Source organism: Mirounga angustirostris, unplaced genomic scaffold (genome assembly GCF_029215605.1).
Source record: "Mirounga angustirostris isolate CCGP_5_RB_7025 unplaced genomic scaffold, mMirAng1.0.hap1 SCAF_16, whole genome shotgun sequence".
In the NCBI taxonomy this organism is placed as follows: domain Eukaryota; kingdom Metazoa; phylum Chordata; class Mammalia; order Carnivora; family Phocidae; genus Mirounga; species Mirounga angustirostris.
In genome coordinates, this window is record NW_026991724.1 from 41,754,774 (window position 1) to 41,780,954 (window position 26,181).

The following is a 26,181-nucleotide window of genomic DNA, read 5'->3' on the forward strand; positions in this document are numbered from 1 at the left end:
CCAGCCAGAGAGGGGGCCCGTGCTGGCCCTCGTGGCCCCCTCCACGTGGGGGGCAACCCTGGCTCCTAAGAGGCATCCCCACGATGCCCTGCCCTGCACACCCTGCATGACTGATGGTGGCTGCTGCAGAGGGGCACCCCGGCACCCTGCACCATCGGGGGCCTGCGCGGGCCCCGTGCTGGCAAGGGCTGGGCCGTCAGGGCTGGGCTCGGGGCTCTGAACCTCTTTGGCTGGCAGGAGGCAGCCCAAGGGCTCCATGCAGGGCGAGAGAGGGGTGAGAGCCCACTCGGGGACACAGGGCATCGCCCCTCAGACACGTGCTGGGTGCCAGGCCTGCAGGTGGGCCCCCTTCCCCACCAGGGCAGAGGCCCCACAGTCGGGGTCTTGGGCTGGCTGGAGGCACAGGGCTGACCCAGCCTCCTGGATCCCCGGGGTCCAGCTCTGAGCGGGCGGCTGGGGCTGCACCCTTGGTCCATTCGCAGGGCAGGGGCCAGCCCATGGCCCCAGGCGCAGGGAGGCCGAGGGGAGAAGACCGGTCTCTAGAGACAAGAGAGCCTCCTTGGAGTCCAGCTCCTGAGGCCAGTCCCGTTCTGTTCCACCTGCCAAGGACCACAAGGTGCCACGGTGGAGGGGGTGTCCTGGGCTCTGGCTTTACCGTAGCACAGGAGGGGAGGGCTGGGTTTGAGGCCGTGGAGGCGGAGCCAGATGGGCGGCTCTCCTCGGACGCTCGGGCATCCTCAAATGGAGAGCTGGGCACCGGGTCCCTGCTCAGCTGCTCGCTCGCCGCCGTGAGCCCCAGATGCCTTTGTCACACACAGCTGCGACGCTGGTCTTAGAAAGCCAGCCGCAGAGGCTCTGGCATCTACCGGGAGACCGGGTCAGTATCCCCCCAAAACTGTCATTGGCCCAGCCAGACCCCGGTTCAACCCTTGATGTTGGCTGTGCTCTTGGGGCACCAGCCCGAGCCTTGTGTCCCCACTCCGCCCCGAGGCCGACCCGCTCTACCTCGCCGTCCCCAGGCCAGGCCACCTGTCACACATGCTCACGGAGGCCTCTCTGAGTCACCCTGCCGCCTGAGACTCCTCAGTCCCCGGGGCTCGGCCCCAGTGGGCCCTGCCCTGGACAGCCCTTCCCCAGCACACTCTCCCCCCCGGTCCCGGTTAGGCCTCTCCCTGCACCTTGTCCCCTAGGCAGGCCTGCCTGCTCGCTTCTCCTGTCGCTGGACCAGAGAGCCGCTGCCTCCCCTGGGCACCCTGGCCTAGCGAATGCTGGTTCAAGGGAGGATGCACAGCAGGCTCGTCCCTAAGTTCTGCTCCTGCTCGGAGGCTCTGGGCCTGAAAGCGCCCCTGCGCAGCTCTGCACACTTGCTCCTGGCTGGCCTGGCCCCCGGGGCTGAGGAAGGGCGTCCCGTGCGCTGGCTGACACCCCAACCCCAAAGCAACTCCGCTTCTCTTGGGCAGGGGCCTTTTCCGGTGGCCAAAGGGGAGCCCCAGGAAGCAGCCTGACGTCAAGCCCGGCGGACTTCCAAGTGGGCTGCGGCCTCGGCATAACGGGGAGTCAGGTATAAATCAAGCTCCCTGCCGGCAGCTCGGCTCCTCTCCTGTCCTCCTGGGGCCGGACGCGAGGGCCGGGGCGGTCCCCACGGCGCCTCTAGTCCTCCTCGCCTGCGCTCCTCGGCCGGCCTTGCAAACGCTCTCGTGGCTGGCAGTGGGCGGCTGCCTGCATGTGGTTAGGGTTGTGACAGTGATTCAACCTCCAGCAACTTGGCCCCAGTGTCTGGCCCGGATGGTGGTTACGACACCCTGGGCCAGGGCAGGGGCCCCGAAGTGTGTGAAGGTTGCTGTCCTTGGGCTAGGCTGGAGGAGTGGATGCGAACCAGGGGACTCCAGCGGCACCCCCCAGGCTCCCCCCCAACCTCAGCAGAAGGCCCAGTGGTCCCCTCAGCCTGCTCATACTGGTGATGGGTGCCACACTGGGGAGCACACTACAGACTGTGGGTCACCAGTCCTGCCCGCCCTCCCGCCTCCAGCAAGCACTGGAGCTTGTCCCCTTTTCCCCGGACATCTCCTGAACCTGGCCCCTGACCTCTCCTGGCCTCCCGCCACCTTCCTGCAATGCCTCATTCCCCCTGCATCCTGTCCGAGTCAGGTGAGGACAGAGCCCCACATTCCTCAGCCTGGCCTCCCTCTCACCCACCCCTGCGCCCACGGCCCTTGGTGGTGCTGGCACTGCCCTGTGTCTTCCACCTGCTGGCCCCTCAGCTGGGACCACCTCGCCAAAGCCTCCACCTGCCCACACTCACTCCCATTCTTGCTGTGGGCCTCTGTTAAGGCTTTCTCCAGGAAGCCCTCCCTGACCGCCCCTTCCTGTGCTGCCAGAGCTCTTCCCGCCAGAGGACAGTCAAAGCCCCTGCGCCGAGAGGAGGGACCCGCGTCCTGCTCCATGCCTGACCAACGTGTGGCCTGAGGAGGAGCCCCAGCCTCCCTCACAGCTCTCCTGTGTAGTCAGTGCTGTGACCTCATGGGCCCGGGATCTGGGTGTGCCCCTGACCCTGCTCCTCCGGGCACTCAGACCCCAGGGTGCCAAGCTAGCAGCTGGGTTTGCGCCCTGCCATCTGGCTGTGGGCTCCGAGGGACCAGAGCCCTGGTGCCCGGACCCCAGCGTGTGTCCAGACCATCCCCGGGTCACAGGCTGGTCTTCCGTGCCCACCTGATACCCCTCAGGCCACACCTTCCCCCGACGGGGCCCAGGCCCGGACTGGGAGCCTCCGCAGCCGCCCTCACAGCCTGAGGCCTCCTGCCCAGAGCACGGCAGCCCCAGGGGCTCGGGGCCCCAGCTCAGCCAGGAGGGCCCGGAGAGCTGACTCCTCACGGCTACTTCCAGACAAAGAACTCACTTCATCCAAAGACAATGGCCCTCAGGAGACCCTGCGCGCGCCAGGCCCTGGGGGTGCTGTAAGCAAGGCGCAGGGCTGGGTCCCGGGGCAGGCCCCGAGGGCTGCAGGGAGCCGTCTGGTGGGCCAAGCTGGCGCGGGGCTGAGGGCCTCTGGCCCAGCCACCGCCCCCCCAGACCCGCCTGCTGCCAGGACCTCCGGGGACCCACTCACCCTGCGGGAAGGGCAGGGGGCAGTGTGCGCCCCGGACTGCAGGCGCCTCTCTGCCGAGCGGAGCGTGGCCGGCTCTTGAAGCCTCTGCAAGCAACACCCCCCACCCCTCCCGCCTGCAAAGGCCCGAGGGAGGAAAGGAGGCCAGGGAGGGTGGGAACTTGCCCACCGTCCTACAGCCAGCAGGGGGGCCTCTCAGGACAGCGAGGGCCACACGGGGCCCTCACCAGACAGCCCTCCCTGCCCTGCCTCCTGCCACAGGGGAAGCCCGCGGTCTGAGTGGCACCGTCCCCGCACCTCCGTCTGCGGCACCCCGGCACCCCTCTCTGAGGAGGAGCCGAGGGGAGTCCGGCCACTCCAGCCCCCATCCCCGTCCCTGCCCGGCAGGCAGGCAGAGCCGGCTGAGGCACCCCAACCACAGGCCATAGCAGACACGTGCCGGGCCATGTGGGCCCGCACGGCTCCGGGGCCCCGGGTCCTGCCTGCCGTCCGGCCCGCTCCGGGGGCAGCCTGCTTCTCACTTCACATCGGCTGCGCCTCCCCTCCATGCAGGTGGCCGGGACCCTGACCACAGCAGAGTGGGAAGTGGGGGGAGCTACGCACACCTGCTAGGGTGTGGGAATGACTGGGGGGGTCGTTTGCATAGACAGAGACTCCACCCCCTTTGCAGCCCAGAAGCAGTGGGGCCCCCGAGCCCAGCGTGCAGTCTGCACCCCCTATGCGGGGTCCCGGTGGGGGCATGGGCTCAGAAGTGGGGGAGGGGGGCTGCAGCCTAAGCATGGGAGGCGGAGGTGGGCAGGTGAGCACAGAGAGAAAGGAGCTGCTGGGAAGCGGGACGCGAGGCTGCAGGAGACCTGGGGACTTCCAAGTGACCTCAGTGCTCCACAGTGGCTGGAGGGACAGAGGCTACAGAATGGCCCCGGCGCGGCGGCCCACGGACACCCTTCTCTGAGGTGCTCTCTGGGCACACTCCCTGGTCTGCTCAGGGTGGGCCGCCGGGCCTGACACACAAGCTGGGGAGAGCTTCGATTCCAGAAGGCAGCACAAGGCCCCTTCCGCGGGGCTGGCTCGGGTGGTGGGGGTGGTCCCCAGGGGCCACGGCCTCGCCGGCCTCGCCACCCTCACGCGGCCCCTCTCCGTGAGCTCGGCCACCTTTCCCTGGCTGTCTGGGGGACAGGGAGGGGTGCCCCCCCCCCCGGCTGTCCGCTCACTGCTCCCTGCAAGGCCGCAGGAAGCAGTCATGCAGTCTCAGCGGGTGTGTGTCTTGGCGCAACAGCTGAACCCACAAACCAGGGGCATTTCCGCTAGGACAGGACATGGGGCTGACCTGGCCACGGCCTCCTTGCAGCTCTGAGGAGGCGACCTGCCCCCATCGGAGCAGCTCTGTGGGCACAGGATGCCCATCCTGCTTGGCCAGTGCAGCGTGGGACCCGGCAGGGTCGGCCCTGGGGAACTGTCGGCAGGGGTGTCTGTGTGTCTCAATCCCAGCACCGGTAGGAGAGGTGGGGGCTATAGCAGGGACTCTGCTCCAACCCCCTCACAAGAGAAGCTCAGGGCCGCAGCGAGGGCCCAGCCTGCGCCCTGCTGTGTCTGGGAGGAGGCCCACCTCACGTGGTGCGCAGAGACCAGCTCAGCTGAGCCCAGCCTGGCCGGGCCTCAGGCCTTCTGCCTGCCCCGAGAGTGACATGGCCAGGCAGCCTTATGGGATCAAGGTGCCCAGGGGAGTGCGGGGACAGAGCATCAGGCCTTTCTCAGTGCAACTGGGGGCCCTGCGGACTAGCCTGTGGGCCTGGCCACTTTCTGGGCAGAATCGGGGTTGCTCTGTCGGCCGACTCAGTTGGCCAGGACACCGACTGGGGAAGTGCTACCCGGGTCCCAGCAGACTTTGCTGTGTGTGTGTGGGGGGGTGGGCAGGTGGGGTAGGCCAGGCCTGGGCCTTCACCCCCATCTCAGCACCGGGCAGAGGCTAAGCAGGGCCAGGGGCTTGAAGCCTGGAGCTCTGAGTTGAACAAAGCTTTCCAAAGCTCCGCCTACCATCCCTCCAACCCTCACCCCCCCCCCCCCCCAACCACCAGGGCCATGTTGGCCTGACTCTGCCTGCCCGTCTCTCCAGTGTGGACCTCGGAGCCCGCCAGCGCAGCCTCTCTGTGCTGCAGCCCACCCCCACCGCCTCCTCGAGGGACCCACCATGGGGCATGGGGGCTTCATAGGCAGCAGAGCGTGGCTCCGACCTCAGAGGGCGGGAGCACCAGGCCCTTCCAGCCCCTGGCCTGGACTCCAGGACATCTAAATTCACAACTGCCCGTGCGCAGGTGGACAGTCCACTCAAGGGAAAGGCGACACGGTTTGCTCACCCTGCGAGGTGATGGCCCAGCGGGGGGCAGCTGCCAAGTGGCCTGGCATGGGGAGCTCGAGGCAGAGGGAGACCCCTCCTCAGCCGCCGTGCTCGCAGACACCAGGGAGCGCCCCACAGCCCATGGCTAGCGGCGTAGAGAGAGCAGGAAGGGTCATGCCCCTCGGGTGACGGGACTGCGTCTCCAGGCTGGACTTCACTGGGAATGGGTGATGCATTCCGTGCTTTAAAGGCTAGATCCCCGCCCCCCCAGCCCCCCCCGCCCGGGGCTGCAGCCCACTCCTTCCAGCGCCCCTCCTGCACCTCCCCCACGGAGTCACAAGCACTGTTACACTCCCTTCTTCCACACAAAAGGGGGACTGGCCACCCCATTCTGCACTCTTCTGTCTCCATGCAACAAGCATCCAGAAGGCTCCCTGTGTTAGCGCTCCCGGAGTGACTAGGCTTTTCAAATAAGTGATGAACATGAGATGCTTTTTCCTTCTGCAGCCAACAAACCACGCAAGTCCTGTCACCTTGTCACCCCAGCAGGGGCTTAACTTGTAGGTTTTCCTTTCTTATCTTCCCTTGGGGGCTGAGTTGCCTGGCCTGGGACTCCCTGGACCGCCAGTTTCCCTCCATGGCTCCCCTAGCGTCTGCTGCGGGCCCGGTGGCTGGATGGGGGCCGTCCGGAAAGGCCTGCTCGGTGTGCCTCTCAAAGTGGCACCTGCTGAGCGTCCCTCAAAAACAGCACCTTGCTTGTGCTGTGACTCATCCCAACACCTGGCCGAGGGGCCCCGGGGCTGTTTAGCCAACACAGAGCCAAGAGGCCTCAAGAGGCCACACCCTGGGGCTTTCACAGTTTGGGGATCTTCTTTTCCTAAGTAAGGGCTCCACAGAGGGACGCCAACGTGACTGCACGATCCCTCTGATTTCAGAATGAGCTTGGAGTCCAGCCTTCGAGGAGGTCATGGCCAGGCCCCCAGAGGGCCCTGCGGCAGCCACCCACCATTCCCCAGACACCGCGAGACACTCGGCCCCCACCAGAGCCAGTGGCAGCCTGAACAAAAGGGCGCCCCAACACCCAACCGAACGCCAGTGTCGGCGTCTGCCGGTCAAGCTCTCTCTGGAGCGGCCCCTGCGGGACAGGACAGGGGACATGCTGACATCCCACTGGCCCCTGAGAGCAGGGGTTCTTGCTGGTGGAGGATGTCCGATGGGATGTGGGGTGACTTTGGGCCGAGCTCCCCCATTCCCAGCCCTGTCCCTCCGTGGTGGTCAGCCCCTTTCCCAGGGCTGCTCCTGGGGATCCGATACCATCTGGAGTCTCAGCCAGTTGACCGAGCGAAGGGGGACAGAGTCAGGCTGTGGCGTGCAGGACCTGCCTCAGGCCACCAGCGTCCTCACCTGGCTTCATGGCGCTCATGACAGCACGGCAGCTCCGCAGCACCGCCTCGTAGATGGCCTTCTGGTCTGCGGTGAACTTGCCATTGGCCGGGAAGGAGCACGTGATGTCAGAGGAGAAGCAGTAATACTCTCCACCCATGTCGAACAGGCTGCGGGGAGAGGAGGCTGTGAGGTTGGGATGGCCCCACCCCCACCCCCCAGGAGGCTCAAGGACAGCCTGCTGGGCCCTGGGGGTGTCAGGGTGCTGAGCCCGAGCCACCCTGTTGCATCACTGGTGCGGGCAGCAGTGTGGGGCCTCCCGCCCTGCTGCGTCCTCACGCTGCCATCTCGGGAGACCTCCGACCCTGAGCAGGGAAGCCTGGAGGGAGCGGGGCCGATCCTGCGCACATTCCCCTGCCCTCCCAGGCATCTGGGGATGCCCAGCTGCGGGGCCTCACCTGGAGAATGAGGGAGGGGCAGAGATGTCTTCAGGCCCCGACTCACCATGTGGCCTCCACGGGAGCACTCCCAGACCCTCCCATGACTTCCCTGCCCCAGTACTGCTCAGGGGCCTTGGGATGGATGAACCCACCCGACAGACAAGGTGGACTAAGCCACACCACCCAGCTCTCCTGGGCCCCAGGGTCTGAGTGAAAACCCAGTGGAAGGGTCCCTCTCCCTGCTGGGATAGGACCGATGTGCTCTACCGGGGCGTGAGGGAAGGACCAGGAGGACGTGGCAGACAGCAGTCCTCACGTCCAGCAGGGCGCCCCCACATCCCCAGGGGTGGAGAGTAGGAAGCTACGGAGACCCTGAGCTAGGGTCTGAGAGCCAGCAGAGGCAGGAAGGTGCTGGTACACACAGGCAGGCTCCTGAGTCAGGAGGGCAGCCCAGCTCAGCCTGCCCGCTGGACCCCCTGTGACTGGGCCCAGTGCAGCAGGGATAGGAGGGTGCTGGGTGGGCCTCTCCGACACCTTGGCGGCCTGCCAGGAGCCAGGGCCTCCGGGGCCTCAGTGATCAAGGGCAAGAAAGAATCCTCCCCTGCACCCTGCATGCTGGGATGTGACGGGATACATCAAGTGCTGCTGGGTCACCATGCTGACGGGACCCCAAATGAGAGCAGGAGGGGTGTAGAGACGGAGTGCCCCCCTCCATCCTGTCCCTCCCCGAGCATCTCAGCAGGCCGCTTGGCAACAGGCATACAGAGGGGACCCCTTCATCAGCCAAGCATGACGCTGATGGGAGACAAAACCGAGGGACAGTGGTCTAACACCAGGCCCAGGATTCTGCTGCGTCCTCAGGGCCAGGTGACCAGAGTCGGGGGGAGCTAAGGGGCGGGGGGCAGGCTGCAGCTGCATAGATCCTGGCAAACCTGAGCCCGGGGCAGGGCTGTGCTCTCCCCAAACCCAAATCCTCGTGGTGAGCACAGCCGCTCAACAAACATTGCAGGGGCCGCCTGTGCACCTGCCTTTGGGGCCCCAATCCCCCACCCCAGACGACAGAGGAGGGGGTCCCTGCCCCTGCCGGTGGAGGAGTCGGGCCATGTGGCCTGACAGGCAGCACCCGCTACTCCAAACAGAGTTTTAAAGGAAAAACTTGAATGCTCAGGATCCCCGGACGCTCTGCTGGAATCCAAAGTCCCCAGCCGAGCGCTTTTTCATCTCCTGTCTTTTTCCGATTGCAAAACGCCATAAACAGTGTCAACAGTGCAAAAAGCACCAGATAAACACCTCAGGTGATTCTGAGGGGGTGGGGGGAGAGCCCCAAGCAGTATGGCACGGGAACTTCGGGCCGGGTCAAAGTCACAAACTCTAGGGGACCCTGCCTGGGGCAGGCTCGTGGCAGGGCCCTGGGCCTCACTGGGGGTAACCCGAAGACAGGACAGGGAGGCCTTGAACAGACACACCCAGGCAGCTGTTCCCCAGGAGGCTCCAGATGCACCCGGGGGTTTGGGTCAACAGCCGCCTGCAGGCTGACTCCTGTGCGGGGGGTGGGGGGTGGGGGGACGCTGGCCCTACAGAGCTGGCCGGGAGGGCAGGGAACATGAGGCTCTGAACAGGGACCCAGCAAAGCCTCATGTCCAGGGACAGCAGCTCAGAGCCCAGTGACAGGCCCTGTTCTGATTCCAGCGCTGGGCCCCCTGGGCCTCAGCACTTCTCCCTTTAAGATAGGGGCGCCACCGCCACTGTGTCCTCTCAGGGCCGGCATGTAGGCAGGCGTGGGGCGCGGATCTGTGTGGGGCCATGGCCCAGGTCCACCCTGGGAGCAGAGCATTCTCATTTGGGCCCCTCCAAGGCAACAAAGGAACACGGTTTGTGGTTTGTTGATTCAGAACGTCCAAGAATGGTCTGAGCAGACAGGATGGAGCTGGGGGCCTGGGCGACACAGGCCCGTGAGGGCCACCCCATCGGGGGGCAACCGCCGGGGCAGACGGCTCTGCTGGACTGTGCTGATCTCAAAGAAAAACAGAAATGGAACTATTTAAAAAACGAGGAAGCCCACAAGAGCACACTGAAGGCTGGAGTCTTCTAGAGCGGTGGAGACAAGACACTCCTCTGCTGCAGCCACACTCCTGACGGAGTTCTCCAAACATGCTCCTCAGAAACACAGTGAGAACATGGGACAGGGGTGCTGGGAGCCCCTCGGCCAGCCTGGCTTTACCGTTCGGACTCTAGAAGACCTCGCTTATATTTGTTGTGTGAGAACCGTCCGCTCGCTGCAGAAGGAAGTGTTCGCCTAGGTGGCCAGCTCCATTCTGCCCAGCGCTGCTCGGGCACGGGGCTGGAGTCTATTTTCGTGCTCTCAGTTCCCTATCTTTCTCTGCTTAAAAAAAAAAAAAGAATCCCCCTCAGAGTTCCTACACACGTAAGTTATTCAGATTCAAGCCAGTCCGGAATCCAAGGACGAAAGCGGCCTCTTTCATAAATCATCTCCCTCCAGCTCCTCTGTGTCCACGTCACCCGTCCTCTGAGCGCTAAGTGACAATGGGGAATTCGGTCATCCTTTGGCTCCACCGAGCGCTCAGGATCCTCCTCCCCCTGCCTGGGGACACCCACCAGGGCCGCTACCATCTTTGGCCGAGTGAATGCGTGTGATAATCTAAGACATCTGGGGAGCTGTTACGCATCTCCAAGCAATACACTGGCGTCTCTTTGCTCATATGTGTTTATCTGGTTCTATTTCTGGCCGGGATGAGAAGTTCTGTCTGCCCTTGGCTCCTCCCGGGCAGCTTCATGCCCGGGCTGCCCGCCACCCTTGGCTCAGCAGGGCCCTCCCCAAGCCCCCCTCAGCTCCCCGGGCCCCACCGCAGGGACCGGCCGGCCCACAGGCAGAAGGTCTCCGAGATGGGCTAGTGACAGAGGCTTGGGAAGCATTCTGAGGAAACGCTGCTATGCACGTACAAGGCTCTGCGCTCAGCATCCCGAGCTGTGGCCTCGCCCCCGGCCGCCTCTCACCCAAGCCCGGCCAGCGCTGGGCCTATTCACCGTGGCAGGAGCATTTCAGACCTCAATTCGCCGCCACCCCAGCCTGTGTTCCAGGCGAGGCCAGGGGATTTCTGAGAAGCAGGAAACTCCTGCTTCCCTCCAGACCTCAGCGTGAGAGAGGAAGACGTGCTGCTGGCTTTCCCGTTTGTGTCCTGCAGCCGGCAGCCCCTCCGGACAAGGCACGTGGCCCGCCCCCCAGCCCCCACTGTGACCGGCGGGGCCGAGGCCATCACTTGGAGGCCACAGGCTGACTCATCAAGCAGACCTCTCCCCAGTACCTTCTAGGCATCCCTGCTCCCCACTCCAGTCATGGGTCGGCTACTCCTGGGGGGCCCAGGCAGACAGAAAAGTTGCCCAAGCGACCAGCCCCCAGAGACCCAGAGCCAGCAGTCCCTGGCACACAGGCTCGGGCCGGGGGCGTCCTGCATGTCTGGAAAGAACTGTTGTTCCCATTCTACAGATGGCGTGGGGAGAAGCAGAGCCCCCATGTGGGGCCAAGTCCCCTGAAGGGCACGACATGGCACCTGGCCCGCTATGTGGGTGGGACACAGTGACCATCCAGCCAGGCACTCTCTGCCACCACGGCACAGCAGACAAGGGCTGGGCATCAGGGCAGTGGCCTCCATCGGGGAGGGACGGAATCGTGTCACGAGCCCAGCACATGCTTCATTTCACTTTTTTGGTCAGCAGTGTCCCATGATGTCTGTGACCACCCAGGCTGTCTGGACTAGTGCTTTTCAAGCCGGGGGCAGTAAAGTCAACTGAGTGGGGTGCAGGCAAGGAACGTAAAGTACACAGAACGGACAGATCATGCAGAGGGGTACCCGGTTCTAGTCTGGGTAGGTCTGCGCACATGGGATGGGGCCAGAATGTGAAGGTGCTTCTCACTGGGACGGAAGGCTGACGGCTATGGCCACTGGTCTAGCTGTCCAGGCTAGTGGGGTCTGTGCCCCCCAGAGAGTGTTCTCTTACCCTGAGGCCTGGGCATGTCTTTAAGACCACTGAACCCTCGGTATGGGGCTGCTGGGTGAGAATCAAGTGTTCCTCTGAGGAAACAGCCAGGGGACCGGGGTCAGGGAGCAGGCTCTGGAGATGACACTCGTTCTCTGAAGTCAACCAGGACATCGGGCACCAGGACAAGTGAGGCCTGGAGGCTCCCTCAGCCCAGCTCCACCACCAGCTGTGGGGGGAGCCCCCCTCACCCCAGCTCCGCCACCAGCCCTAGACACTCGCCCCTCCGTGGGGCTGCAGGTGCCAGGCAGACATCAGAGCAGGCGGCTCCCAGGAGCAGGCAGGACCATCCCATCACAGCCTGCGGGACACCAAGGGAGCTGCTGGGGCCCCGGGTTAGCGGCGGGGGGGCCCCCTACAGCCTGCAGGCTGGGGGCAGGGTGTCCGACAGAGATGCAGACTGCTGCCCACGGCACGGTGGCCTGGGACGGAGGGGGTGAGGTAGGGTGACTTCCCCCACGCAGTTTAACATCTAGTCCACGTCAAGCCTGTGGAACTAACTGGGAACGAGACAGGGGCAGGAAGGAGCCGGCGGTAATGGCGCTGGTGGCAGGAAGGGTGGCCAGCTAGGGAAAGAGCCTGCCTTGACCACGATCCCTCACAGGTCTGTTCCCCCATCTGTGGAAGGAAAGGACGAGGCAGCTTGGGGGTGTGACATGGTCAGCATGTGCCACTGACACGCCGGTGACAGGTCAGGTGTCTCCAGGGGCTTCCCTAGGAGGGAAGCCCTTATTTCTCTGGGCAGAGAGAAGCGGGGCTTCGGTCACTGCGTGCTGTGTCCCCACCTCTGCCGGTCAGCAGGGCAAGGCAAGCGAGAGCCAGGGCATCAGGCCGACCGTTAGCATGGCAAGAAGAAATAGAGGCCCCCGACCCCTGACAGGAGAGGAGAGGAGAGGAGAAGGGGAGCGACCTGGCATGGGGCTGGGACAGGCCTCTCCCCCTAACTGGGCTGGCTGTCCCCTCCCATGCCCCAGGGGCAGCACAGACAGAGGGCCAGCAGGGAGTAGGCCGGCCCACACATCCTGAGACAACTCTGCCCTCTTCTGGCCAGTGCTGGGACGTCCGGCACGCCACCCACTGGCCACATCCTGCCTACAGCTGGACAACCCAGGCCTGGGCATCCTTAGGTGCTCTAGAAGGTTCTAGAAGTATACACAGGGTATCCTACCTCAGGAACCACTCCCCCCGCTCCCTGATCGGATGGTAGGGTGGGAGGCAGCAGTGGTTGAGGAGGGGTGTCCCAGCTGTTTTCCAAATCAGGACCCACCGGAGGCACAGCCTGGGCCCCTCCTGCCTCTGCCCCTGGGGTGATCCTGCCGAGGGGCCCCGGGGAGGTAGGAGGGCTGCAAAGGCCAGCCTCAGACCCAGGAGCCCAGCACAAGGGAGGATCCGACTCCGGTGCACTGCTTCCCAGTGGATTTGAACACGGACAGCAGCGCTCCCTGGTAGCCCATGGGTGGCACACCAGCCCCTTGGCACCTCCACCTGCCTTGGGGACTCTGGTTTCCAAAGCCCAGGCTGGTTCTGGGAAGCCAGGGCAGCCCATGGGGGCCACATCTGTCTTCACAACATCTGTGTTCACACCCACCTGGCTGGGGCTCATTTGGTGGGGAGGGGTCTTCCGGGGCTCCTACCCAGAAAGAGTGTCCAATGACAGGAGCCACCATCCTTTGTGTGAACACGTGAAGAGCATGCATCAGCAAGTGTACTGCACTCCTACCACCCTGTTTGACAAGGTGCCACTTGCCTTAAACGCCAGAACAAAAAGCAACTAATGGCTTCTCTAGGACCGTGGCTGGGAGACGGGTTCCTGGAGAACCTGTGAAAGGGCTCTGAGAGCCAAGGGCAAAGGCCCAAGAGGTACCCCCCAAGAGGCCTCATGGCTCTGAGGGAGCTGAGTGTGAGGCCCCCAGGGATCTGAAGCCACATCAAAGTCTGGTTCTCCACCTGTGGCTCATGCTGAGCAAGTGGGGCTGCATCCAGCAGGGAGACATGAGAAGGGGCCCATGGAGCGGGCGTGGTGGGTGAAGCAGCCCTTGCTGTTCAGTCCTAGGAAGACAAGGTGGACATGGAGGGCGAACCAGTGTGCCTAACTCACAAGCCCTGTTCCCAGGGCAATGACTGAGGCCGACAGCAGCTTCGACCCGGCTCCCGGGAAGGTGCTGGTCCTGGAGGGACGGAGGCATCGGGGGGTGGGCCTGGCCAGCCTCACGCCCCACCTGGCACTCACCTCGAGGACAGTGCGAGGCTGAAAACACAGAACAGGCCTCGGTGCTCACGAGCTATCTGCCTCAGGCTCGGCAGTGCCTCTCACCGCCTGTCTGTCATGGAACCCGCTGCTGGAAGGTGGGCCTCAGGGCCCCAGAGCACAGGCAGAAGCGCAGCCTGCTGGCTCTGAGGACGGCCACCACTGTCCCTCTCACCCGCCAAGGCCACGCTGTGCCAGGCTCCCCACTCAACACTGCTTATTCTCGCTGAATCCTCCCAGAGCTGGGTGTGGATGGAGAAGCTGAGGCTCGGGGTACCAGCCACTCAGCTAGGGAGGGGGAGGGCAGGGGCAGGAACTAGGGACCCTCCGCGCTCATCATCACACAGCCCAGGCTCTCTGAGGCTCCCTGTGGGGGGCTGTGGGCACGTCTGGGACCGGAGGGAGAGGGATGCAAAGGTTGACCGCCTCTCAGCCCCCACTCCCACCTTCTCCAGTAGAGCCTGACTGCGCTGGACCAGCTCTGGCCCCATGCAGCCCCTTCCTCAATGTTCAAGTATCTCTGGGGCATTTTCACCTGACTTCAAGGGACTGGAACAGTTGTACTCTGGGAGACACTCAGCTTCAGGAAGAACTGCACCATGCTCATATTTTGGTTTCATACCTTATGATGAAGTAGCGTGGCTTTTACATTGGGATAACAGAGTGATTTATTATTTACCCAACACAGTAGGCGCGGCGGATCCATTTCAATAAAACAATGGATTATAAGCGCCACCAGCAATCTGGCAGTAGCAGTAATCAACAAAACATGTTGTTCTAAATGCTGCATAATAAATTGACTATAATAAACTCATAATTATTCTACTGGCTACGTTTCAAAGTTACCATTAGAAAAATCAAATCACCAATTTGAACTTGGCATTAATATCCACGGGATTCCTGGATCAGCCCTCAGTCCTCCTGTCTTAGCTGCAAGCAGGAGCCGCAGTGCCACACGCTGCCAGGAGGGCCGGGGCCACATCTGGGCCACGTGGGAAGTGGATATATGCTGCGCCTTGGTCAGCCCAGCCCCACCCCAGCAGCGGCCAGTCCAGGGACGCAGCTGTGACCAGCCTCTCATGGGGTGAGGACCGTAGTGGGGGCAGACAGAGAGTGGAAAAGTAGCCACTTCCTCTGGGGTGTGCCAAGTTCACACGGCCACATGGCATGGCCACAGGGCCCTCCAGGCGGCCAGAGCTGGCCCCGGGACAGCCAAATCCCACTGGTATGGCGAGGTCTCTGCCTCTGCCCGGGGACTGGTTTCCCACATCCTGGCCTCGTGGCCCAGGCGGAATGGGCGGCACAAAGAGCATTAGGAAAGGTTCCAGGATGCAAAAGTCCCTGGAGACACCAGGTGGTCTCTCTTTGGCCCAGAGGGCACGGTGCTCCCGTCTGCCCTTAGTCTCCAGCTGAGCCACATCTCAGGCAGCCACCCCCCTCCCTAAATCCCTCTGGCTCTGTACCTGGACCTTCCTTGTGTCTCAGTGACCTCCCCTACACATGGCGGGGGGGGGGGGGGCATGGGGTGGGGGCAGGGTGAGAAAATCTACCTGAAGAGACGTCCCTGGGGCCAGGTACAGGAGAAGGTCCTGTCAGGGTTTCTGCATACCCTTGGCCCCTGTGCCAAGAGGACACCAGCCACTCTGGGAGGAGTGCAGACACTTTGGGTGTCCCCCTCTGTATGCTCCCATTCCCACTCTACTGGCCCAGACTCCCCAGGAAAGGGCACATGAGCTCAGCCCCTGCCTTTCTGACACATTTCTTCTGCCCCTTCATGCCGTTCTGAGAGCTGTGTGTTATCTCCACTGACAGAAAAGTAAACTGAGGCTCCAAGAGGGAACTCAGGGGCTTTGTTTCCTCCCAGAAGGTGGAACTAGGCTCTGGGCGACAGCGGCCCTAGCCAGAACAGCCCGTCCCGCTACTGCCCCCGGGTGATAGCAGAGCCCACAGCCAGTCACCGAGCCCAGTGTGCCCTGCGGCAGGGACGGACCCCCTGGGGTTGGGTGGATGTCTGAAAACACTTAGCAGGGACAGCTCAGAACACAGCTCAGGCCCCCCAGTGGATGCGGGCCAGGGCCTCCTGAGTGCAGGTTCCCCTCCTCCCTGCCTCAGGGCTGGGCTACACGTGCGGGAGGCCAGGTTCTGGCCGCCGGGCTGCATGGCCGGAACTCCAGCAGGGGAACGGAGCCTAGCTGGGCGACACCCACAACCCGACGCAAGGCACGATGCTGCCGGGAAGCAGGCTGGCAGGATTCTTGCTCAGGTGCCCAGCAACTAGGAGCTGCAGGCCCCAAAGAACCGGATGCAACAGTGCGTGCCCCCCACCCCGGCCATGTGTTGATGACCGTGGCAAGATGTCTGAAGACCAAGACAGGGTGGCCTCTGGGTGGCTCTCAGTGGCTCTCAGCCCGGCTTTCCTGAGCACAGGAGACATGTGGTGAGTGAGGCCAACCCCTCACCACATGTCTTCTGTGGGCTGGGCTGGCCCTGCCTGATGTCTGGGAGGTGGAGAGGAGAAGTGGGCAGTGCCCAGTGTCCGAGTCAAAGAGAGAGCTGGTCCAGGTCAGCGAGGCACCCACAGACCCCTGCCAAGACCCGGGGCAACTGCCCAGAGAGGTGCGGCCTATGCTCAGTATGAGCCCTCCACCCCGGGGGGGGCGTGAGCGGGAGTGCAATCCTGCCAACAGGGGAGAGTCCATCTGGGGGCTGAGGGCTGCAGATCCTGCCCACATCTGCTTGGTCGGGGCTCTAGGAGGTGCCCTGAGCACCTTAAGCTGTGCTCAGGAAAGCCCCGCAAACAGTCTTGAAGGTCAAGAGCCCCCTCTGACCTCCTGAACTCATGGCCGTTTATGGATGGCTGAGGCTGGCAGGATTCAGAGGGTGGGAAGCTCCCCACGGGTCTTCCCCGCTCCAGACTAGGTGCCCGCCCTCCTGGTACCGAGACAGAGGTGTGAGTGGCGAGTACGGGGCAGGTGCTGGGGGCCAGCTCAGGCCGCCTCTGAGGCTGTGCCTCAGCAACCCGCCACCACCCGGCACAGGGTCCCCCGCACCCTCTCTCGGTGCTTCTCTGGCCTTGCAGAGAAGGAGCCGTGCAGGTGGGCAGCCCTGGTAAAGAAGTCTGGGCCCAGAGCAGACCTGGGGGCCTCACTGTGCTCAGCCCTCTCAGGGTGGGACCAAGAGGCTCCCCAGTCAGTCCCCCTGGAGGTGGAGACCCCCTGCGACCCCGCGGGTCACATGCAGAGCCAGGACAGGACCGGCTCAGAGCTGGCCTCACTCACCACATGTCTCCATCCTGGATGGTCCGGTCGTTGGGGGCCCCGGCGTGTCCATAGTGCAGAACCGCCGAATTCTCACCACTGTGGAGGACCGGGGGAGGTCAAGAGCCCATCCTCACCGGTATGTGCCCCTCAGAGACACAGCCATGGTGACACATGCAGACATGCAGACATGCACACGGCCATGCACACCCATTCTCAGGGGCAGGCCCCGGCCCACGGGCAGTACCATTCCCCCCTCCAGCAGAGGCCCGGGGGTGGCCGGCTCAGGCCATACAGCTGGTGGCCAGCCTCGTGGCTCGCAGCTCCCATGCTGACACGTCAGGGCTCCCCTAGACGAGCGCTGTGTGGGCAGATGCCCTTGGGGCTCAGCATGTGGGACTGGTGGGGGGACAAGGGTCTGAGGCCCAGGGAAGGGACCCTGAGGAAGCCGTCTTCTCCTGGTTGGGGGGGCGGGGAGGCCCAGGGGAACGGCCCGGACCATGGAGGGGCCGCCATGCTGTCAGCCTCGCTCCTCTATTCGAGCTTGCTTCCCTAATGAGTGATGCCTTTAAGAAAAAAAGGACTTTTAAGTCTGTCCAAAGGAAAAAAAAAAAAAACCCACCTGGGTGTAATATTTATGGCCCTGTTCGGGAGTCTCAGGAATCATAAAAGTAGAAATAATGATTTTTCTCTCTATCCACCAGAGAAGAACATTTCCAAAGACTGAGACGTCCACATGTATTATTCATGTGCCGAGGACGTGCGCATCAGCAGAGCTGCTGGTTCCGTCCTGGCTGGGCAGAGGCCAGACCCTCTGACCCAGGGCGCAGAGCTGGGCGAGGCGAGCTAGGGTGCACCCGGGAGCCGAGGGGGCCACCCCCAGCCAGGATGTGCTCCTCAGAGACACACGCACGGTGACACACGCAGACACGCAGACAAGCATACAGCCGTACACACCCACAGCCATGGGCTGCCCCGTTCTCAGCGGCATTTGACCCCCGTGGCCTCTAAGCACACTCAGCCACGTGCAGCTGACACACACAGACACACACAGAGCACCCGCAGCCACAGTGTGCCGCACGTGGGGGGATACCCCCCACCCCAGAGACCCGGACCCACCCACCATCAGGATGTTCCCTACACAGCCACACTGATGGCCACACACACACACAGACACGGAACCACGGCCTCCTGCACCGACATGGCTCCTTCCGCCTCTGTTGCACACAGAAGCCGTCACAGCCCTAAGTCACACCCTGGGGGAGGTCAACAGCCCATCCTCACCGGGATGCGCCCCTCAGAGACACAGCCACGGTGACACATGCAGACATGCACACGGCCATGCACACCCATTCTCAGGGGCAGGCCCCGGCCCACGGGCAGTACCATCCCCCCCTCCAGGAGAGGCCCAGGGGTGGCCGGCTCAGGCCGTACAGCTGGTGGCCAGCCTCGTGGCCAGCCCCACATGCTGGCTGTGTGTCTGTGTGGAGGGGGAAGGAAGGCTAGCCAGCAGCCCCAGGGGGGCAGCCACCCTAGAGAGGGCAAGAGAGGGCATGGCAGCGAGTGGGCCGGCTCCCTCCTGCACCCCGCACGGGCCGGAAGCCTTAGGAAGGGACAATGGCTTAGCTTCAGTGGGCACTGCTGTGGGCATGGTAGCGAGCAGGTGTGTCCAAGCTCAGGGGGCGGGGGGGCCCTCACCTTCCCACAACCCCCCCTCTCTGTCATCCCCACTTACCTGCCACAGATGCAGGTGTAGGAGCTGTGGCGCATGCCCCCCCGGGAGTAGCAGTAGTGCTCGAAGAGGCTGCAGGGGAAGAAAGGACGTCAGGACGGAGGTGCCAGAGGATGCACGCCCCCCGCCCCACGCAAATCCTGGGCCCAGCTTGGCTTGCTTGGCTGTGCCCGCAGCAAGACCCAAGCTCCCCGGCATTGCTCTGCGAGGCTTGTAGCCCGGAGCCCAGGGTCGGCGCAGGCCACAGAAGCAGGGGCCAGTGAGGAGAGGGAAAACAAAACAAGAGGCACACCACCTCCCATGCTGGGGGGCCGCCCAGAGCCCCAGGCCCATCGGGAAGTCAGCCCTGGTCTTGCAGGAGGACGGATTGGGGCAGGGGCCACCGCTGTATCCCTGGGACTCCCGTGTCCACTGGCCACAGCCCACCCCACCACGAGGGGCTGGACACGAGCTCTCCCAGCCCCAAGCTAGCCTCAGATGGCCCTGGGCCTGACCCTGGGGAGGGGCACAGGGAAAGGAGAGCAGAACCGCTGGGCACTGGCCTGGAGGACAGGGTCGAGGGGCAGGCCCTCACGGAGACAAAGCAGGGCAGGGCGGTCTCTGGTTGGGGGCAGAGGGGATGGAGAGATACAGGGTCTGAGGACAGGTCCTCCTTCTCCTTCCTAAGGCCAAGCAGCAAATGGCCCCATGGACAAGCTCCCACTCTGGGCAGGGGAGGCAAAGGTGAGACCCTAGAGGGGGTCGCTAGCCCCCAGGGTGAGCCCAGAGCCAGAGCCTTGGGAGGCCTCCAGGTGCACAGGATGTCAAGGTCAGAGGGTAAACCACCCCTGGCAAAGGCCTGAGCCCTGCCCCTGGGCCTCCTGGGGCAGATCCTGCAGATGACTACAGGGGCTGATGGACCAGACCAGCCACATGAACACCACCTCAGCAGTGCTGAACTCTCGGCGGGCCTGGGCAACATCTGAGAAGCAGGTCCAGGGGGCCCCACCCCACCCGCCGACCCCCAGGGCAGGGGCCCAAGCACAGGGCTGTGCCACAGCCCCCGTCCTCGGAACACCAAGGCTGCCCGTGGGCATGCTGAGTGGCAATCCTGCCCTGCTCACTCGAGGCCTGTTTCGGGGAACATCTGTATGGAGCAGTCTAATCTTCCAGGCGCTGTAAACATCAATTACGTATAATTGTTATGATTGGGTATTAAGTAGTTGTCATGCAGGAACGGTTCTGCTCCGTTCAATCGGCTTCCAGACTTGCTTCACAAACCTCCCAGGATAATTGGGTATCTGTGAGTGAACGATTTCCTCAACAGAAAGAATTTCAGGAAGTGCCAGGGAGGCGAGGAAGGGCGCACACTCCCCCCTTATCAGTGCCCTGTATTCACAGCAGGGGCACTCTAGGGGCTGCCACCAACTTTCACCTCTGTCCCGGAGACCACGGGGGTGGCGAGACCAAGTCACAGCCCCGCGTGCGGCTACAGCCCAGCCCGTTCCTTCCTGGGGCCAGCCTTCCAGTGCCAAGCCCCGGCAGGCAGCCTCTGATACCAGGGCCTCGGACACGGGGCCCCCGCACAGCGAGCCCACATGAGGGGAGGACACCCGATGAGCCGTGGAGCTGCTCCCTTATAAGGAAGACCCAAGCCTGTGCGGACAGAAGCAGATCTCAGGGCCGCATGGCCATTCTCCAGGGGCTGGGGACAGAGGGCCTTTCCTGGGGCGGGGACAGGCAGACAACTGTGGGAACAGCCAGGAAGGCCAGGCCGAGGGACAGCTGTGCCACCTGCGTGCGCAGATGAATAACCGGGAACATTCTGCAGAGGCCTGAGGACGTGGGGTAGGAGGGCGGCTTCCCTCCCCTACAGCCTCAGCGGCCTGCATTTCCCGGCCGTGTCCTCTGCTCAGGAGAAATGGCCTTCATGGCACACTCCGGCTTCCATTTAAGAAAAAAGCACTTTAGGGTAAAAGGCACAGCTTACAGAAGCACTAGACTGAGCGAAGGCTGACCCAGTTTTCACCTGCGGATTGCAGCCCGGCCCTGGGGCAGTTTCTAGCCACAGGAAGAGGAGAAATGCCAGAAGCTGAAAAGTCACTCGAGCTGAAAATGACTTGAAGTTATTCAAATTGGACTTCAGCATCTAATTTTGGTTTGAATTAACTTTTCTGACACGACGTGAGGACCAACTGGGGCTTTGGTGGCAATAACAGGCGAACGCAACAGGCCCACGTTTTCTGCTCATGCGCCTCGGAGGTCCCTCTCTGAGCCCTCAGGCCTGGGCTGTGGACACATGCAATGGTCAGGGGGCCCATGGAAAGATGGGCATTTCTGGTTTTCAAGGGACAGGGGTACTGAGCAGTGCATGCTGCAAACTGGGGCCACATGGGTGACACGGAGCTCCTGTGGAGCCTGGTAGGAGCTCGGTCAGAGATGCACGCGTTCCCACTACACAGCTCACAGACCGAGGCGGTGATAGAAGGGCAGTTGATAAAGACCCCTCTGGAACTTTATGGAAAATATGGCCAACTGTGAACCAGATAAGGATCAGGTGACCCATAGCCAGAAGGGCCCAACTCCTGACAGACACAAGTCTACAACCAGATTCGGCTGGAAGCTACCCGTTGGTCCCTCTGGAGCCATAAGGAGACAATGGCAGAGTAAACTGAAAACCGGAACTGTAAACCGTCCCACCTCCCCCACTCAAGAGGTGCTACATGAAAGACAGTACACAGAACCACGTTCATGGGACAGGAAGGAAGATGGGGCCGGAAGGAAGGAAGACGGAGCTGCCAGGCTTGGGAAGCTGGAGGCCTTGGCTTTCACTGCCATGTGGGGACAGGGACAAGGCCTCAGGGACATAAGAAGTAGCAGAAGAGAACGAGACCCCACCCTCACATACAGCTGCGGCCCAGGCCGGGATGCACCCTCAGCAGAAGGCCAGACCTGGAGAAAATTCGCCAGCATCAAAACAGGCCATCAGGGAGCCTGCCTGGGCTCTGGGGAAAAACAAAATACCAGCCTTCCCTCGGAGTTCATAGTGTGGGTCTGTCCTCTGTGGGGTTCAGGGTCCAGCGTGAACTACCTGCATGGTTTGGAGTGACACAAAGCCAACTGGGTGGCCACAGCCTCAGGCCAGCCAGGGTCTGTGTGCACGCTATGTACACAATACACACACACACACACACACACTGAAGATGAACTCACAACCCACACTTCGTCCACAAGAGTTGTCAGACACAGCCAGCAGCAGGCTGGGACCCCCAAGGATTTCTGGTAACAGAATTTCAGGGACTATACGCACCCATGAACTGACACCTAACCACAGAGCATGAAAACACAACAGGTAGATCCTATGAAGAACCACCTCAAAACTTCTGGAAGTGAGCAGTCTACCCATCAGCAGATGGGGGCAGGAAGCCAGGCAGCAGGGCCGGTAGCTCAGAGATCACCTCCGCCTGCTCTTTCATCTGTGACTCTCGCCTGTGTGTCGGTGTCCCGCGGAGCCCACCCGCCCCGCTCCCTCCTACTCACCTGCGTGGAGCATGAGGTGGGGAGCACCCGACCAGGCACCAGGCCCGTGGCCCGGCAGCAGGGGGGGCTTCCCGATGCGCAGAGGCAAGCCGGGGTCTCACACACACCTGCCACAACGTGGTCTCTGAAGCTCTCCCCAGCAGGGCCGTGCCTCTATCAATTTACACCCCTTGCCTATAAATTTCTCCCAAGCAAGACACGAGTGGAAAATGCTTTGTCTCCAGACATCAGTGAGAACCTTTCAGTAACCTGGGAGAGTCTGTGCTGTGAATAACGAGGTGGATGGAGCTACTGCGGCGACAGAGGGGCAGACCCATTTGTCAGTGCCTAGAGATGACGAATGGGGCAGGGCGAGCAGATGCCGAGGCCCAGATCTGCAGGAACAGTGTCTCTGGGGACATCACTGGGGCCTCCGCCGGGGCCTGCACGTCTAGCCCGTGGAGCCTTCCTGGGCTCACGGCCCAGCTCCTGCCCTCGGAGGTTTATCACCTGATGAGGAGATAGCCACGGCCCTATAAAAATGCATCAGCTGCCCAAGATAACGGCAGGAGGGCTGCCGGGGGCAGAGAGTGTCAGCGAGCTACCAGCACAAGCGTGAGCGCTGGCAGATGGGCCAGCCGGGGAGGTGAGCAGGGGCTGCATCAGCCCCCTGCTGATGCACGGCGGTTCCAGGGCATGCCGCGCCAGGAACAGGAACGTGGAAGGGAAGATGGGCAGGCCGCTTGGCTGAGCTGCGGGTCTAGGAGAGTGAGCAGCTAGGACACGGGGTTCTCGTGTGCGGCCAAGGCACTCCAAGCTACATGCAGGGGCAGGTGCAGTCCACACCCACTGTTACTGCGGTCCCCAGCGGGTGCCCCACGTTCTCTCCTAGCAGAGGCAGGCTCCTCGTGGCGGCCCCCCACGTCCTCAGGCCTGTGGATTCTCCACCCTGTGCCATGTCCCGTCATCCTTGCTCTGGGCCACATGCCCAGCCTCCTGGGGGCACTGCTCAGTAATGACACTGAAGCCAAATCCCAGCTCTGCCATGTACCAGCTGTATGGCCTGTCCGTGCCTCAGTTTCCTTGTCTGTAAGATGGGATAACAGTACCTTCCACAGAACTGCTGTATCACTTACATGATATGATACATAGAAAGTGCATATAACAGCGTCTGCCACATGCTGAGCCCTACGTGCAGGACACATCAGCTGTCACCACTGTGGTCGTTCAGGGGCCTCAAAGGGAGTGCACATAGCAAGGTCCCCTTGAGGGAGGCCGGGCTTAGACAAAGAGTCTCTTGTCCTTTAAAGCCAAACAGAATCCCTCTGTGGCCCGGACCCCGGCGCCCACATGGCGCAGTGCAGCCCCACGTGCAGGTGGACACACGCTGCCTCCCCCGGACAGACACGCACACGGGTGTCCCCTGACACAGGGCGTCTAACTGCCTCTGTCCCGCTCACGCATCCGGAAGTCTTGCCTCCTTAGGGAAGTGCCCCGGCCTCGAGGAGTGAGAAAGGAGGGAGTGGGGGTGTCTCGTGATGTTTTGGGGCTAATGACTATGTTCTGTGCAGTTATCACAGCACTGAGTTACTTCGGATTCACATTTATTGTTTAATTAACTACCCTTATTTTTGGGGTATAAATGACAGCTAGGTAATGAATGGGAAAGGCCTTCTGGAGACCTGAGTACTTACTAAAAGAAAATTCTCAATAGTAAGAAAATCACAGTCCCACAGAGAGGAGCCCTGAGACTCACCCAGAGGCGAGTGGAGTGTTTTCCTGTTTTCCTGCTTCCCCCAAGTGGAGGCAGCAGCCAGAGACGACTCGGATCCAGACCCCGAGGAGGGGTCTCTGCTAGGAGTCAGCAGCAGGAGAACAGCTTGCCCACGGAACCAGAAGCACATACCACATTACTGTTGAATTTCCAGGGAAGGGTGGATGCTATTCCACTAATTTCTTCTGGGGGTGATCAGGTGTCGTCAGAAAGTACCCAGCAGAAGAGCCTCCATCCCGCCCTGGTAATCGCTGCCACCCATCCCAGCCTCTGCCCAAATTCCCAGGAGAGCCCCAGCTCCTGTAACCGAGTTCTCTGTGGGCCTTCTGAACGGCGGGTTCCGGCCTGTGTGGTGAACCGAGAGGCAGCCTGTCCCTCTCCTTCCCCAGGCCCCCCAGGGAGGAAAGACAGAGAGCAAGTGAGGGAGCCACCACTGAGGCTTGAGGGTGTTTTAAATGAGCAAGTAGCATTCACACAGTTTGTCACCAAGAAGGGACTGACCTGGACTAAACCCAGACATACATTATTAACAAAACTAGAAAAGGAGAGGAAAGATGGCGGAGGAGTAGGGGACCCTATTTCAACTGGTCCCCGGAATTGAGCTAGATATCTACCAGACCACTCTGAGCACCCACGAAACCAGCCTGAGATGTAAGAAGATCTGGATCTCTACAAACAGAATATCGCAGGCGGTTGGTTTCCAGGTATGAAGCGGGGAGCCGTGATTCCGCAGGGAGCCGTGATTCTGCAGGCAGAATCGGAGGATAAACGGCAGCGGGAGGGTGCCTGGCCATGGGGATCCTACACCGCCCGTGAGTGACAGCCTCGCGTGCTGCGGACAGGGCACAGACTCGCAGACCGGTAGCAGCGGGGAAAGGACTTCAGGGCAGCCCCCGGGGGCGGAAACCCAGAGCAGCAGGGTCGGGCCGGCGAACTGCTGCCCTGTCCGCCCCCCCCCCCCCCCGACAGAAACCCAGAGCGGTGGGGTCGCGCGCGCGAACTGGGAGCAGCTGGGCACAACCCAGGCCGCTGCAGTTTATAGCAGCACGGACAGAAACGGAGACCGTGTGGCCTGGAGAGCTCACTGAAGAACAGACTGCGGTCTCTCTGCTCTGAGGCAGAGGGTTGGAAACAGTCTCTTCTGCTCTGACTCACGGAAGAGATGCGGAAAGCCGCCAGGGAAAGCCGCCAGAGAACAAAAGCCCCCAAAACTGATTCCCACTGAGCCCATCCCCCGCCACAGGGGGGCAGGGCAACTCCGCCCAAACAGGGTTGCCTGAGTAACAGCACGGCAGGCCCCTCCCGCAGAACACAGGCTGGGAAAACAAGAGGCCAGCAACCCTAAGGTCCCAAGAAAACAGGTGCATCTTGCTTGGGTTCTGGTCAATAATTTGGACTCTATACATTCCCTCAAACACCCATCAACAGAATGACTAGGAGGAGGAGCCCCCAAAATAGAAAAGACTCAGAGATTATGACTTACGCTGCAGACTTACAAATGGATGCAGATATAACCAAGATGTCGGAGATGGAATTCAGGCTAGCAATTGTGAAGACAATGGCTAGAATGGAGAAATCAATTAATGGTAACATAAAGTCTCTAAGGGCAGAAATGAAAGCTGAACTGGCAGAACTTAAAAATGCTATCAATGAGATCCAATCCAATATAGATAATCTAACAGCTAGGATAACTGAGGCAGAAAAACGAAGAAGCGACCTGGAAGACAATATAATAGATAAAAAAGGGAAAAGAGGAGGCCAGGGAGAAACAACTCAGAATCCATGAAAATAGAATCAGAGAAATAAGTGACACCATGAAGCATTCCAATGTCAGAATAACTGGAATCTCGGAGGGAGTGGAGAGAGAGAACTAGAAGATGTATTTGAGCAAATTGTAGCTGAGAACTTCCCTAATCTGGGGAATGAAACAAACATTCGCATCCTAGAGGCAGAGAGGACCCCTCCCAAGATCAAGGAAAACAGGCCAACACCCTGGCATGTAATAGTAAAAACTTGCAAATCTTAGAACCAAGGAAACCATCTTAAGGGTAGTTAGGGGGAAGAGATGCCTTATGTACAGAGGGAGGAACATCAGAATAACGTCAGACCTATCCACAGAGACCTGGCAAGCCAGAAAGGCCTGGCAAGGCATATTCAGGGTACTAAATGAGAAGAACATGCAGCCAAGAATACTTTATTCGGCAAGGCTTTCATTTAAAATGGATGGAGAGATGCAGAGCTTCCACGACCGGCAGAAACTGAAAGAATATGTGACCACTAAGCCGGCCCTGCAAGAAATATTAAGAGGGGTTCTATAAAAGGAGAAAGACCCCAAGAGTGATATACAACAGAAAT

General features: G+C 61.6%; 1 protein-coding gene across 2 annotated transcripts in view; it reads right to left on the reverse strand.

Moving 5' to 3' along the window:
- PEPD (peptidase D) overlaps positions 1-26,181 on the reverse strand; it is a 118,052-nt gene that overhangs the window by 5,541 nt on the left and 86,330 nt on the right. For both annotated transcript variants that reach the window (XM_045891227.3, XM_064580866.1), the window contains 3 exons: positions 18,558-18,626; positions 16,844-16,921; positions 6,843-6,991 (listed from right to left, as the gene is read on the reverse strand). In XM_045891227.3, coding sequence (XP_045747183.2) covers positions 6,843-6,991; positions 16,844-16,921; positions 18,558-18,626 — 296 coding nt within the window. The remainder of the gene's footprint in view (positions 1-6,842; positions 6,992-16,843; positions 16,922-18,557; positions 18,627-26,181) is intronic.